The sequence below is a fragment of the Megascapheus bottae genome, chromosome 10, assembly GCF_031878675.1.
Source record: "Megascapheus bottae isolate mThoBot1 chromosome 10, mThoBot2.hap1, whole genome shotgun sequence".
NCBI classification, from domain to species: domain Eukaryota; kingdom Metazoa; phylum Chordata; class Mammalia; order Rodentia; family Geomyidae; genus Megascapheus; species Megascapheus bottae.
In genome coordinates this window covers 10,326,789-10,343,986 of record NC_143518.1, presented here as the reverse complement: position 1 = coordinate 10,343,986, position 17,198 = coordinate 10,326,789, and the positions used below count along the sequence as shown (strand labels likewise).

The 17,198-nt window shown below is 36.2% G+C and overlaps 1 protein-coding gene across 1 annotated transcript; it reads left to right on the top strand.

Annotated features, from left to right (window-relative positions):
* Positions 1 to 5,983: 5,983 nt before the first annotated feature.
* On the top strand, positions 5,984 to 6,811 carry LOC150057577 (olfactory receptor 14K1-like). The gene has a single exon (XM_090341594.1). The coding sequence runs from the start codon at positions 5,984 to 5,986 to the stop codon at positions 6,809 to 6,811; it is 828 nt and encodes a 275-aa protein (XP_090197720.1).
* The last annotated feature ends 10,387 nt before the right edge of the window (positions 6,812 to 17,198 follow it).

Sequence of the window (17,198 nt, the reverse complement as noted above, 5' to 3'; positions counted from 1 at the left end):
CGCAGGCCTGTATTTAATTTTTTATTGTAAAATTTCCCTGATGAACATTCTTCCATTGGCCCCCAAAGCATAGCCTTTAGTAAATGTCTCTTTTCCATTTATTTCAGTAAATTAAATAGTGGTATTCCTCATATAAATGGATATATGTTCTACTATGTGTTTGAGGTATGGACATGTCACTCTGTATAATATACTCTAGGTCCATATATGTTATTGTAAGTGAGTATATATACTTATAAATATATACCTTTTTTTAAAATGTATGTGTATTCTTTATTTTATCTTATGTTTTTCTCATTTCATTTTTTATTATTGAGGTAATGAATAGAGGCATTACAGTTACATTAGCCAGATAGTAGGTGTATTATTTCTCACACAGTGATACCCCTTCTGTTTTTGTCACCAGTTCCCTCCTTCACCCCCTCCCAGTCATCTTGTTTTCCTCCCATCCCTTTCCTACTTAAAATAATAAAATAAACATATATACAATATACTAGATAACAAAGTCAGATACAATAACAATATGAGATTAACCAAAGGGCAACAAAAGAGAAGAAAAATAACAGTACATTAAGAATAACAATCATTCAAGATAAAGCTGTTGTTTCCATATTCTAGAGATTCCTTCATTTAGTCTCATCTCACATGGCCTTATGTATCTAGGTTTTGTTCTATTATAATCCTTTGTTAGGAGAGTCCTAGATATGTACTAATTATTACAAATGAGGAAAACCATTGAGCCTATGTTCCTTTGGGTCTAGCTTTCTTCACTTAATATGATTTTTTCCAAGTCTTTCCATTTCCTAACAAATGGGGCAATGTCATTCTTTCTGATGGCAGCAAAGAATTCCATTGTGTATAAGTATCACATTTTCTTGATCCAATCATCTACTGAGGGGCATTTGGGTTGGTTCCATATCTTTGCTATGGCAAATAGTGCTGCAATGAACATTACTGTGCTAGTGGCTTTAGTATGTCTTTGTTTCTGGAGGATTGGGTAAATGCCAAGTAGTGGAATTGCTGGGTCATAGGGGAGTTCTATGTTTAGTCTTTTGAGAAAATGCCATACTATTTTCCAGAGTGACAGAAGGAGTTTACACTCTCACCAACAATGTAGTAGCGATCGCTCCTGGCCATGTCCCTTGTCAGTATATATCTTAAAGACTTTCAATAATTACATATACTGATATCTAGACTTATTTGCATATTACAGCACTATAATCCCCATCTATGTGTTCATTTCTGGTATGGCACACAATGGAACTTTCACAGATATTTGTTATCTAGTTGAAGAAATTTTAATATTTTCCTAATTTTTAAGTGTGTTCTTTATGTGATTAGCATTTTTCAGTCTGTGCACTAATATCTTATTTTTATTTTCATTTTAACTTGAAAAATAGTTGACATCTGTATATCAAATATATGTCTTTATAGTTTACTATAATCATTTTTTGTTGGTTGTGGGGCTTGAATTCTGGTCCTGGGCACTGTCCTTGAGCTCTTCAGCTCAAGGCTAACACTGTACCCCTTTGAGCCACAGAACCACATTCTTTTTTTTTTTTTGCCAGTCCTGGGTTTGAGCCCAGATTGTGGGCACTGTACTTGGGCTTTTTCAAGGCTAGAGCTCTAGCATTTCAACCTCAGCACCAGTTCCAAGTTTTTTTTCTCTGTATGTGGTACTTTTAGGATAATAATCGAATTTCTGACATTAACTGTTAAGTTAGCAATGGAATTCTTCACTTCTATAATGTGCATTCCTCCTACCCCAAATTTGCTAAGGAGGTTATTAAACTCATGTATTATAAAAAATTATCTATCATGATATTCTTCATATCTGCACTAGCTTAATTCAAGCGCAAGACAGAAACTTGACTCCTGTGTATATCCATTTCCTACTTCTTTCTTTGGATAATGTATTAAAGTTTGCATTATATGTGTTATAAATTAATCGAGATCATATTATATATGTTATATGTAATTATACATTAACAAATATGGAAATAAATATATTTGTAAAGTTGGCTGTAAATATTGATGTCTAATCTGATCACTTTTTCTCCTCTTCCCCCCCTCCCTTCTCCTCCTCCTCGTCCTCTTCTTTGTTGGTCATGGAGCTTGAATTCTGCACATGGGCACTGTCCCTAAGTTTTACTCTCTACAACATTAGTAGTTATTTTTTTAACAGTATAAACTTCATCCTGGTTTTATTTTCTTTCCTTCTTTCTCTATTCTTTCCTTTCCTTTCTTTGCTTCTTTCTTTTTTCTTTCTTTCTTCCTTTCCTTTCGTTTTCTCTCACTCTTTCTTTTTCCTCTTTCTTTCTTTCCTTTTTTTTTGTTGATTGTTGGTCATGGTGCTTGAATTCAAAGCCTGGGTTCTTTCCCTATGCTCTTCAGCTCAAGGCTAACTCTTTACCATCTGGGACATAGCATTCCACTTCCAGTTTTCTAGTGGTAAACTGGAGATAAGAGTCTCATTGACTTTCATGCCCATTTCTCAGCCTCCCGAATAGCTATCATTACAGTGGTGAGCCATTGGCACAGGGCTCTATCAAAATTTCTTGATATATCAAATATAAATGAACAAAGTTAAAACATACAGTAGAAATCAGAATATACTGGCACTGCATGGTGTTTTTCTCATCTGGAGTCAGTTGAACACTCAGTGACCCTATGGGCAAAGCCATAGTAAGAGCTAATAAAGTGGGAGGTGAGAGGGTCAGGGCTCCTGGGCACACACAACTTCCTCTAGTGGAACCCTGGAGGTTACATGAATAACTGCATCATGGTCCCAGAAGAACTCTCTATTCAGTCCATTGTTTCCCAGAGGATGATGCAGAGTGAAGTGAAAGCTTCTTCAACCTCATTAGAAAGAGTGAAATGACTTCAGTCCACTTAAAACTCCCTGACTTTCTCTTCCACCTAATGGGTAATACAAGATCTCTACAAAAAAGGGACATCTTAGCATTTAGAATTGTTGGATGTATTTGAATACTGATACTTCATAAGATTGTAGGACATTATGATCTTATGAACATGCAAAAAATTCTGTTTTACATGTAAGAGCATTGCAGCATGAAGTTAATCCAGGTAAAATCTGAATTTCTTTCCAGTGTTCATTTTAAGAAACTTAAAAAACATTTTCTTGGGGCCAAGAGTTTGGCCTAATGGAAGAGTGCTTGCCTAGGATGCATGATACTCTGGATTTGATTCCTCTGTACCACATACACTGAAAAAAAAGCTGGAAGCAGTGCTATGGCTTGAGCAGCAGAGTGCTGTACTTGAGGAAAACCAAGGACAGTGCTCAGGCTCTGAGCTCAAGCCCAAGGACTGACAAAAAAATAAAAAAATATATATAAACTTTTCTTATACATCAGTATATCATGAGGTATCATGAGGACAATTTATGCCTTTATAAAATATTTAATTATGATTTCAAGACATCTGGCATTGCTACTTAGAAAAATAGTTGTTTTTCTTCCTTTCTTCCTTCCTTCCTTCCGTCCTTCCTTCCTTCCTTCCTTCCTTCCTCACTTTCTTTCTTTTTTCATTATTTCCATTTTTTTGACAGTCCTGGAGCTTGAACTCAGGGCCTACCACTTGAGCCACAATGCCACTTCTGGCTTTTTCTAAGTATATGGTACTCAGGAATTGAACCCAGGCCTTCAAGAATGCTAGGCAAACACTGTACCACTAAGCCACATTCCCAGCCCTGTCATTTCTTTGTGCAAGAAGCTACTCAGACTCCTTTGTTTTTCCTGGAGTTTGCCACACTAAAACTGGTAGCCATGATGGAAGATTAATTCTGTAGGAATGTTGGTGTATGTTGTGTTTTAATATGACCTGAAGCTAAATTTGTATTTAAAAGAAGGAAAATAAAAGCCACTTGCACATCTTAATTCTTACTAAAATTAGATTTAATATTAATCAATTTGATTTCACAGAGAATAACTTTATACAAAAAATAATTGAAGATAGCTGAGAGCTGTCTTACTCACTGTTTACTTGTGTGCAGGAAGGTTACTTTTAAGACAACTAAACCTCATTCTCCATGCATAATATAATGGTAATTCCAGTATTTGTGATATGATTGTTATGAGGTTTTAAAGGAAATGAAATGCAATATAAAAATCACATATGAAAGTGTCTTTTATAGACACTGAACTTGGTAAATTAAAAGCGAATTGAATAAATACAGAATAACAGGTTCAATTAGGATTCAGGTACCTGTGAAGCGAGGAGAGCCAAATGAGAGGGTGAAAGAAAGTGAATATGATCAAAATCATTTCAGTACATAAATAAACCTGATGAAAGTTTTTCTTTATTAATGTAGCGAAGCCAGGTGCTGGTGGCTCACTCCTGTAATCCTACTCAGGAGGCTGAGATCTGAGGATTGCCATTTGAAACCATCCCTAGTAGTCAAGTCTATCAGACAGCCAGAAGTGGTGCTGCTCCAGTTGCCCTGAATAAAAAAGCTCAGGGACTGAGCTTAGATTATGGGTTCAAGCCCCAGGACCAACACACACACACACACACGCACACACACACACACACACACACACAGGGGATAAAGGAGAGAGATGGAGATGAGTTGACTGGGTTGTGTATTAAATATGAAACTAACACTAAATTCCCCTAATATAAGTAATATATACTAATATGTTTTTTAATACAATGCATCATATGTTACTGTACATTCTATAGAAATATCAGGATTTCTTAACTGTCTGGACCAGGGTTGCTCCTCTAAGAGAAGGTTGGTTCAGCAATTAATTCCCTCAGGCCTCTCAAATTCAAGTGTGAGTGTGTGTGTGTGTGTGTGTGTGTGTGTGTGTGTGTATGCTGATCCTTCAGCTTGAACTCAATTCATATATCCTGGAATTTTGTTTTGTTTTGTTTTGCATTTGTTTTGTTTCATTTTGTTTTGCTCACGGCTAAAGTTCTAACACTTGAGCTATAGATCCACTTTCGGGTTTGATTGTTTATTGTAGATAAGAGTCTCATGGAGTTTCCTGTCAGGGCTGCATTTGAATCCTGACCCTCAGTTCTCAACTTAATGAATAGTTAAAATTACACATGAGATTCATGAGCAAACAGCTACACAATTTTATCCTTCAGAAAAATCATCTTTTCAAGATGTCCACTTCCTGAGCCTTTCAATAATGAGATATGCTATCAATTTCCTTGCTGGATTCTATTTATGGTTAAAAGCTATTTTTCTCACCTTAATATATGTGCCCTGCCCTTTAAAGTCTTCTGAAACTTCTGCTATGTTACCCAGGCCACTGTGAATTCCTCTCTTCCACATTTGAGAAGGCTTGGCCACTTAATAGATACTAGATGAGGTAAGAAGTAAAGAATTTTTATTATTTTAAAAACTAAAATTATCCTTTATTATCTGCATGAAAGAATTCCTATATGCCATTTTTTCCACTAAATTATTCATCTCTACCTAAGGATGAATGTTTAGTCAAGGAAGTAGCTCATCAGTTCTATAATTCTACTTTGCATAAATAATTTGTAATTTTGTTGACTATTAGTAACATTGTTTTTGCACTTAGGATTTTATATTATCTGATTTCACCTCAATAATACTAGCATGTGATAACCATGTTGTGATTATGAAGAAGGGAGAGGAGGAAGAGGAAACAGAGACACAGAGACAGAGAGAGACAGAGCAGAGAATAGAGAATGTACATTAATACATTTATAAACAAACTTCTGGTGGGGAATAGTTAGTATGGTTCATATGAGCTGCATATTTGTACTCTGTGTAATTGACGCTCCCACCATATGTTGCTCAAACACATATTGACAATGATACTTCTGTATGACAGAACCTAAACATGCATTTACACAAGAAAAAATGATTGAGTTTTATAAGTACAACGTAGTTGATTTCGTACAGGAGTGAAGATGTTCTGATAGACAGGAAGAAGTTGTCTGCACTTGCTTGGTCTCATGTGAGATAAATGCAGTGGACGCCATGGACAACTTCACTGTGGACATGGACTTCTTCCTCACCCAGTTCTCTGACAGCCAGCTGCTCCAGGTCTTCCATGGCTTTCTCTTCCTGCTGATCTACCTGGAGGCTCTCATGGGGAATCTTCTCATCTTCGTCCTTGTCACTGTGGACAGGTGTCTTCACACCCCCATGTACTTCTTCCTGAAGAACTTGTCCTTGTTTGATGCAGGTCTCATTTCAGCCACAGTCCCAAACCTCATTCTGAACTCTTTCACACACAGGAGCATCATCTCTTTCCCAGGATGTGTATGTCAGGTTTTTTTGGTGATTCATTTTGCTAGTTCTGAGTATTGCACCTTGACAATCATGTCCTATGACCGTTATGTGGCCATCTGTCACCCCCTACGCTATGATGTCATCATAAACAGGGGAGTCTGTGTTCAGATGGTAGCTATATCTTGGATGTTTGGGAGCCTCTTAGCGGTTTTATACTCAGCTGGAACTTTCTCTTCATCTTTCTGTGGCTCCAAAAAAGTTCCACAGTTTTTCTGTGATGTCCCCTCCCTACTGAAGATCTCTTGTTCTAAGACTCATGTCACTATCGATGTTAGTGTGACCATAGGGCTTATATGGGGATTTCTCTGCTTGGTGGGCATTGGTATTTCATATGTTTATGTCTTCAAGACAGTGGTGAGATTGTCATCATTTCAAAGCCGGTCCAAAGCCTTCTCTACCTGCGTGCCCCATCTCATAGCTGTGATTACATTTTTGGTGACAGGTGCTGCTGCCTATTTGAGGCCAGTCCCTGATTCTCCACATATTGTAGATTTTTTACTGTCTGTTTTCTAATCTGTGATGCCTCCATCTTTGAACCCGATAATATACAGTCTGAAAAATAAGGAAATCAAAGCATCTGCATGGAAAGTTCTGCAGAAGCTAATACTTTACAATTGTTATGGGGAAAAAAATAGACTAATATACAGAAAGCCTGACTGATATGTTTAGTTCATTATTGCTAGACACGGGTTTAAACACTCATAGGATCTTTGTGTTATGATGTAAATAGTTGAATGTGTTATTTAATGCAACTATTTGAAAAAGAACTACATAACTGGGGAGAGTACAGTATAATAAAGGCTGTGTATGACAAAACCACAGTTAGCATTATACTTAATGGTGAAAAGCTAAAGCCATTCTCTCTAAACTCAGGATGCCCACTGTCTCCATTCCTCTTTAACATAGTATTAGAATTCCTAGCCCAAGCAATGAGGCAAAAAGCAAGCATACAGGGGATCCAAATAGGGAAGGGAAACTTTCCTTCTTTGCAAATGACATGATTCTGTATTTAAAGACCACTGTAGACTTCAATCTCAAGCTTCGTGAGCTGATTCAAAACTTTGTCAAGGAAGCAGAGTATAAAACTAACCCTCAAAAAACATCTGCCTTCTTAGAGGAATGAGGCAACAATCAGTAAAGCAACTCCTTTTGCAATAGCCTCAAAGAAAATAAAGTATCTAGGTATTAACTTAACTAGGAATGTAAGGGACATTTTTGAGGAAAACTTTAAAACCCTGAAAAAGGAAATTAAAACAGAACTAAGGAAATGGAAAAACCTCCCATGCTCCTGGATCAGAAGAATTAACATTGTGAAAATGGCAATCCTGTCGAGGGCTATCTAAAAATTCAATGCAATACCCATCCATACCCCAGTGTCATTCTTTAAGGAAATATAAGAGGCAATCTAACATTTTATAATGAATAATAAAAGACCCTGTATAGCAAAAACAATTCTCAGCAGAAAGAACAGCGCAGGAGGAATTTCAATAACAAACTTTAGACTCTATTATCCAAGTTATAGTGACCAAAACAGCTTGGTACTGGTACAAGAACAGGCCTGAAGACCAATGGAATAGAACTAAGGACCCAGACCTATGGCCACCTAATCTTTGATAAAGGAGCAAAAATATAAAATGGCAGAAAGGCAGCATCTTCAACAAGTGGTGCTGGCAGAACTGGTTTACCTCCAAATGGATCAAAGATATGGAGGTAAAAGAAGATACACCAAAAAATTTATAAGAACGAATAGGAGATACATTATGTCTCCTTGGCACAGGTAAAAACTTTCTTAATATGGACCAAGAAACACAACAAATCAGAGAAAGGCTGGATAAGTGGGACTGCACTAAACTGCAGAGTTTCTGAATGACAAAGGTCATAGCTAGCAAATTAACTAGAAAGCCTACAGAGTGGGAGAAGATCTTCACTAACCATACAATGGACAAAGGCCTCATATCTAAATATATCAACAGCTCAAAAAATTGAATCACTCCCAAACTAATCTCCAAAGAAAATACCATCCCATTAAAGGATGGGCCAAAGACATAAAGAGAATCTTCACTGAGGAAGAAATAAGATTGGCCTATAGACACAGGAAGAAATGCTCGACTTATCCTGGCCAGAAAAGAAATGCAAATCAAAACAACTGTAACATTCCATGTCACTCCAGTTAGAATGGCCAGGATCAAGAAATCTAATAACAACAGATGCTGGAGGGTATGTGGCCAGGAGGCATCACTACTACACTGTTGGTAGGAGTGCAAACTCTTTCAACCACTTTGGAAAGCAGTATGGCAGTTCCTCAAAAGACTAAACATAGAGCTCCCCTATGACCCAGCAATTCCACTACTTGGCAATTACCCACTCGTGCAGAAACAAGGACATACTAAATCCACTGGCACTAGTTCATTGCAGCACTATTTACCATAGCAGAGATATGGAACCAACTCAGATGTCCCTCAGTTGATGAGTGGATCAACAGGATGTATTTATACACAATGGAATTCTATGCTGCTGTCACAAAGAATAAAATTGCCCCGTTTGTAAGGAAATGAAAGACTTAGGAAAAACATCATATTAAGTGAAGTAAGCCAGACTCAAAGAAACATAAGCTCAATGGTTTTCCTGATTTGTCATAAGCAATAGAAACCTTGGGCTCTCCTAGCAGAGATTCACAATAGAACAAAATCTAGATGCATAAGGCTATGTAGTATGACGCTAAATGCAAGGACATCAGGATATAGAAAAAAAAGCCATATAATGAGTGATTGTTGTCTTTAATGTACTATGTTATCTCTCCTCTCTTTTGCTATCCCTTGTTTATTTCATATTTTTACAGCATTTCACCTGGTTATCTGATATATTGTATGTATGTATATTTGGTAATTTGAAGTGGGTTAGGGAAAGGAGGAAAACTAGTTCAGCAGCAGGCATGGGCAGAGGGAAATTGGGGCCAAGACATGAGAAAGGGTATCAATGTATGTGAAGTAATGCACCTTCTATCTGGTGAATGTAATGTAACCTTTCTAGTAATTACAATAAAACATATGAAAAAAATGAAGGACTTTGCAGGTCGCCCCAAAAAAGAATTCAATGGGGAAATGGGGATGGCGGGGAAATGCTGGTGAAAAAAAATCGAGTAAGTTGTTTTAGAAAGTGGGATATTGGGAGAAGTGCCTCATACCTGTAATCCTAGCTATTCAGGAAGCTGAAATGTGATGATTGCAATTCAAAGCCAGCCCGGGCACTGAAGTCCATGAGACCCTTAACTCCAGTTAACCACTAGTAAACTGGATGTGGTGCTGTGGCTCAAGGGCTAGGGCAGTATCCTTGACCTGAAAAGCCCAAGCGAAGAGTTCAAGTCCTATAACTGAAAAAAAAAAAAGAAGAAAAGAAAAGGGGGAAAAAAACCCTGAAAATTAGCTGGGCATCAGTGGCTCATGCTTCTAATCCTAATTACTCAGGAGGACTGAGATTTGAGGATTGTGGCTGAAAGCCAGCCTAGGCAGAAAAGTCCTTTTTCTGTTGTGGAGTTGAACTCTGGGGCCCGGTTGCTGTCCCTGAGCTCTTCTGCTCAAGGCTACTGCCCTACCACTTGAGCCACAGCACCACTTCCCAAATCCTGTATTTTCATAAATATTTTGACATTTTTGGAGGAGTTAAACTTTGCATTTTCTCCAGGACCTTGGACTTACTACACAGGTACATTTCCACTAATCAACTAGGCCAAACCCTATTTTGACATTGTAAATTAAATAGTTTCCATTTCATTCTTCAAATTTTTCTCATGACTAAATCACTCTATAATTTCTTTGTATCTGTATGTCTTTCTCTCTCTCTCTCTGTTGCTCTCTCTGTGAGGGTGTGTATGTCTGTGTGTGTGTGTGTGTATGTTTTGAGTGCCTGTATTCTATATAGAGGATGACTGAGGTCAATTTATCTGGAATGATTAAAATACAGAATGTTGTCTTAAGGTAGGTTTGCACAGATGATTCCAAAACAGTCTTCAAATTATTAAGATTTACTTATGTTCCCTAAGCTTACCAGTCCTATAAATGAGTTATCAACTCTAAGCATTAATAGCTAACACTAATTCTATTCTTCAATGCTGTGTGAATTTTTGGATTTTAATTGGGTCCTGTTTCCTGTCCTCTATAGATTATTACCTGACAGAAATTTCCCCTGGGCCATAAAGAAATGAGTTCCCAGAGACTTTGCTTGTGATGCAAGAAAAGGCCCACACTGTAGACAAGAGAATACAAATGAGCCATTTAAAAAATATATGGAGGATTTTATCTACCTGAAGTTATGTCATCTTTAGGCTTTTATTTGGAAAAATTAATGAGAAAGCTTTGCTCTCTTCTTTAGGTTAAGATGAATCCTTAACTGTGAGTATGCAGTGATAACTCCTGTGTTTTTGTCCTCCTTCTTATTCACATTAGAATTTCACAATGATCTATGATTTTTTTTAATAGAAAGGAAACTATAGTCAAACTAACAAGACTATCAATTCAGAAGTCCATATGTTTATGTATGTGAAATCAGTTGTTTTGTAAAAAGAATAATTCAGACAAAAACTAATAATTACTTGAAGGAAAATAGCAAATTACAGAAAATCACATTACTTCTTGTATAGAGTTTACTGAATTTCAAATGTCCTGTGGAGTATGGTATAATTTCACTTGCTGGATGACATGGTACATGCTAGTTATCCCAGAATTACATGGGAGGATATGATTGGAAGAATTGTTCTTACAGGTAAGCACAAACACGAAAGATCATGAGACTCAATGAAAACAACTGGGAATGATGGTATAAGCTTGTGACATCAGCTATACAGAAACTCTTAATAGGAAATCACAGTCCATGCAAGTCTTGGCATAAGCCTAAGCCTCATCACCAAAATAATCAGATTAAAAAACAAAGAACCATGGCTCAAGTGATAGAGCACTTTATCTAACATATGCAAAGCCCGAGTTCTAACCCATTACTGCCCCTCCCAAAATAGCTATAGTAAGAACTGTGAGTAAAGTACAATATTAATAAAATTTGGTAAATACTTCTTTTAATGTTTCTTTTATTTGTTTAAAAAGTTATTTCAGTATTATTTTGCTTAATTTTTATATCATGTAAAACATAGCATAGGTGCTATATGTAAATAATCTAAGAAATTGCTAAACGCAGTAGTCTTGGATTACTTGACATTTAATAATTGGTGAATATTTTGGAGAAATCATATTGCCTTGTACTTTGTATTTCTTTGTAAAAAGAATACATAATTGTCTCTGTCTCCCATAAATGAACAACTATATCTATCTAGATAACTTAATTCATTATTATTATGTAGTAAATATGTACAAATATGTAATAAATATGGTTTTACAAATATGCAAACATATTTGTACATCTATAATATATAATACATATAAACTCTGTACCTAATATATAAACACAAACACATATATTTTATATAGCTTAGCTGAGTTTATTATTCACTTATTCAAGCTGGTCTTGAGGAAAGCCCAAGGACAGTGCTCAGGCCCTGATTTCAAGCCCCAGGACAGGCAAAAAAATAATATATATATATATATATATACTTTTCTTATGCATTACATCAGTATATATTGTGTATTATGTAGACAATTTATGTATTTATAAAAGGTTGAATGATGATTTCGGGATATCTGGCATTGCTACTTAGAAAATAGGTGTTTTCCTTCCTTCTTTCCTTCCTTCCTTCCTGCCCCACTTTCTTTTTTCTTTTTTCTTTTTTTCTGACAGTCCTGGTGCTTGAACTCAGTGCCCGGGAGCTAGCACTCTACCACTTCAGCCACAATGCCACTGCTGGCTTTTTCTGTGTATATGGTACTCAGGAATTGAGCCCAGGGCTTCATGAATGCTAGGCCAACACTCTACCACTAACCACATTCCCAGCCCTGTCATTTCTTTGTGTAAGAACTACTCAGACTCCTTTCTGGAGTTTGCCACACTGAAACTGGTAGCCATGATGGAAGATTAATTCTGTAGGAATGTTGGTGTATGTTGTGTTTTAATATGACCTGAACCTAAATTTATATTTAAAAGAAGGAAAATAAAAGTCACTTGCACATCATAATTCTTTACTAAAATTAGATTTAATATTAATCAGTTTGCTTTCACAGAGAATAACTTTATACAAAAAATAATTGAAGATAGCTGAGAGCTGTCTTTACTCACTGTTTACCTGTGTGCCGAAAGGTTACTTTTAAGATGACTAAACCACATTCACCATGCATGATATAGGGATAATTCCAGTATTTGTGATATGATTGTTATGAGGTTTTAAAGGAAATGAAATACAATATAAAAATTACGTATGAAAGTGTCTTTTATAGACACTGAACTTGGTAAATTAAGCAAGAATTGAATAAATACAGAATAACAGGTTCAATTAGGATTCAGGTACCTGTGAAGCGAGGAGAGCCAAAGGAGAGGGTGAAAGAAAGTGAATATGATCAAAATCATTTCAGTACATTAATAAACCTGATGAAAGTTTTTCTTTATTAATGTAGAGAAGCCAGGTGCTGGTGGCTCACTCCTGTAATCCTACTCAGGAGGCTGAGATCTGAGGATTGCCATTTGAAACCATCCCTAGTAGTCAAGTGTGTAAGAGTTATTTATTCGACTACCTCTAATTAACTACTCAGGAACAGCCAGGAATGGTGCTGCTACACTTGTCCTGAACAAAAATCTCAGGGATCGAGCTTAGATTGTGAGTTCAAACCCCAGGACCAACACACACACACATACACACACACACACGCGCGCGCACACACACACACACACACACACACACACACACACACACACAGAGGATAGGGGATAAAGGAGAGAGGTAGAGGAGATGAGTTGATTGGGTCATGTATTAAGTTTGAAAATAATACTGAATTCACCTAATACACCTAATATATACTAACATGTTTTTTATTTTTATTGTTTAATATTTTTATGTTGTAATTAATAAAAGGTTTACATGATATTTGCCAGATAGAAGGTGCATTAATTCACATACATTGATATCCTTTCACATGTCTTGGTACCCATTACCGGCCCCCCCACAACCCCCTTCTTGGTTTCCCCCCTTCCCTATCCAATTTCAAATAACCGAATACAAATATATCCAATATATCAGATAACAAAGTGAGATACTGTTAAAATGTGAGATAACCAAGGGACAGCAAAAGAGATGAGAGGTAACAGTACATTAAGGACAACAATCATTCTTTATATGGCTTTTGTTTCAATATCCTAGAGGTCCTTTCAATTAGCTTCATACTATATGGCCTTATGTATCAAGGTTTTGCTGTATTGCAAATCTCTGCTAGTAGAGCCCAAGGTTTCTACTGATTATGACAAATGAGGGAAACCATTGAGCCTAAGTTCCTTTGAGTCTGGCTTACTTTAATTAATATGGGTTTTTCTAAGTCTTTCCATTTCCTAACAAATGGGACCATGTCGTTTTTTTTCTGACAGCAGCATAGAATTCCATTGTGTACAAATACCACATCTTGTTGATCCATTCATCAACTGAGGGACATCTAGGTTGGTTCCATATCTTTGCTATGGTGAATAGTGCTGCAATGAACATTGTTGTGCTAGTGGATTTAGTATGCCCTAGTTTCTGGATGGTTGGGTAAATGCCAAGTAGTGGAATTGCTGGGTCATAGGGGAGTTCTATGTTTAGCCTTTTGAGGCACTGCTTTCCATAGTGGTTGAATGAGTTTGCACTCCCACCAACAGTGTAGTAGTGATCCTTTTTTATGATAATGCATTATAACTTACTGTACAATCTGTAGGAATGTCAGGACTTCTTAACTGTTTGGACCAGGGCTCCTCTAAGGGAATGGCCTTTCACATTTAACTCTGTGTGTGTGTGTGTGTGTGTGTGTGTGTGTGTGTGTGTGTGTGTGTGTATGCTGATCCTTCAGCTGGAACTCACTGCCTATGCACTGCCCTTGAGGTGTTTTTTTCCTTTCTTTTTTTTTTTTTTTGTTTTGCTTTTTTTTTTCTTTTCATTTTGTTTTGCTCAAGGCTAATGCTAGAACACTTGAGCTACAGATCCACTTTCAGGTTTGATTGTTTATTGTAGATAAGAGTCTCATGGAGTTTCCTGCCAGGGCTGCATTTGAATCGTGATCCTCAGTTCTCAACCCTATGAATAGCTACAATTTCCAGTGTGATCCATAAGCACACAGTTACACTATGTTATCCTTCAGAAAATCATCTATTCAAGATGTCCACTTGATGAGCCTTTCAATTATTACATATGCTATTAATTTTCTTGCTGGATTCTACTTCTGGTTAAAGTAATTTTCTCACCTTAATATATGGGCCCCACTCCTTCAAGTCTTCTGAAAATTCTGCTATTTCACCCAGGCCACTGTGAATTCCTCTCTCCCACATCTAATAAAGCTTGGCAACTTCAATAGATATCAGATGAGGTAAGTAGCAAAAAACATTTTTAAGTCTAATTTATTATTTGAAAAACTTTTTCAACTAAAATTATCCTTTATTATCTACATGAAAGAATTCTTATATGCCATTTTTTCTCATTAAATTATTCATCCCTATTCAAGGCTGAAGGTTTCGTCAGGGAAGCAGCTCTTTAGTTTTGTAATTCTACTTTGTATAAATAATTGGGAATTTTGTTGACTATCGGTAACATTGTTTTAGCAGTTAGGATTTTATATTATGTGATTTCATGTTAATACTAATAATAAGTGATACCAATGTTGTGATTATGAAGGAGGGAGAGGGGCCAGAGGAAAAGAGAAACAGAAACACAAAGAGACAGAGAGAGACAGAGAAAAGAATAGAGAATGTACATTAATACATTTATAAACAAACTTCTGGTGGGGAATAGTTAGTATGGTGCATATTGGGTGCATATTTATATACTGCTCATCATCCATAAATGTTATTACACCAATATCCACATAACCATAAATCTCATTTTAAGAATTTTTATATATTAGCTTTTAAAAAACCTTTTTTTTGCCAGTCCTGGGTTTGAGCTCAGGGTTGATCACTGTCCTTGAACTTTCTCAAGGTTATTATATATGAGCACAGATATAAGCATGATGGGAAAAATGAAATTTGGACATCTAAATGGGAAATTCAATACTATTTCTCCAACAAAAACTGAGTATGTTTTCTGATTACCCAATAGATTAATTCTCTTCAGTTTTCTTTTATTCATGTATTATTATTATAATTAATAGAAGGGTTACATTATATTCATCAGATAGAAGGTGCATTACTTCACATACGTTGATACCATTTCTTATGTCTTGGTCCCCATTTCCCTCCTCCGACCCCTCCCCTCATCTTGTTTTCCCCCTTCCCTATCTGAATTCAAATAACCAAATATGCATATATCCAATATATCAGATAACAAGGTGAAACACTGTAAAAATATGAGATAACCAAGGGACAGAAAAAGAGATGAGAGAAATCTGAGATACATAAGGCCATATACTATGATACTAAATTTCAGGACCACCAGGATATAGAAACAAAAGCCATATATCGAGTGATTGTTACCCCAGGTTATATAGAGGAGAGAAAATAAGTGATGCCTGTCTTTGTCGGAATGTCTTGTTTCATTAACATGTTGATTTCAAGTTCATAATAGTCTCCTGAAAATTATATAATATTCATATGAAGATTAATTCTTATGATTATATATATGAATATTCGTATATACGCATAAATATATGAATATATGCTCATATTTATTCATATATATGTAAAACTATTGTATCTGGGAATATATATGGGTATATCTCACATTTCCCTTATCTGTTCATCATATTCCTATTTGTAGACCTAGACTGATTATATAAACTTTCCATTGTGATGCTCGTGTAATATACATGGATATATACAAATATCTAGAGGGGTAGGGAGAGTAGGACGGAAAGTGTGAGAAAAACATGGGAAGGAAGAGTATCAGTGTGGAAGAAGTAATGTACCCACTACCTGATGTATGTAACTGTAACTACTATATACATCCCCCTAACAATAAAATAATATATATATATACAATGCACAATATAAACTCTACAATAATATAAAAAAGAGTATCTATAGTATGCTGACTCTGATGAGTTTGTGTATACATCCAGAATGGGTATGGATAGATCATACGGGGGTCCCACATTCCTTTAAGGGACCTCCCTATTAACAATGATAGTGGCTGGACTGTAGGTCTCACCACCAATAACTAAGTATGAAAGACAATACTTTTCTTCTTGGTAAAAAAAGACTGAACTTGATTTATAAATTCAGTATGCTACAGTCATTATTTTATTTTTGAAAAAAATTAGTTAATAATTTAGGGTAAAGTTGATATGCAGACATAATTATTACCAGGATCAATGAAAAACTATTTTTTCACGTGAACTGTGTCTAATTGATTCTCCCACCATATATTGTTCTAACACATATTGACAATGACACTTCATTGTCACAGAATCTGAAAATGAATTTACGAAAGTAAAAGCAATTGTGTTTTATAAATAGAACATAGTAGGCCGGGAGTTTGGCCTAGTGGTAGAGTGCTTGCTTAGCATGCATGAAGACCCGGGTTCGATTCCTTGCTATCACATGCATAGAAAAAAGCTGGAAGTGGTGCTGAGGCTGAAGTGGTAGAGCTGTAACCTTGAGAAAGTCCAAGGACAGTGCTCAGGCCCTGAGCTAAAGCCCACGACTAGCAAATAAATAAATAAATAAATAAATAAATAAATAAATAAATAAATAGAACATAGTTGAGTTCTTACAGGAGTGAAGATGTTCTGATAGACAGGAAGAATTTGTCTGCACTTGCTTGGTGTCATGTGAGATAAATGCAGTGGACACC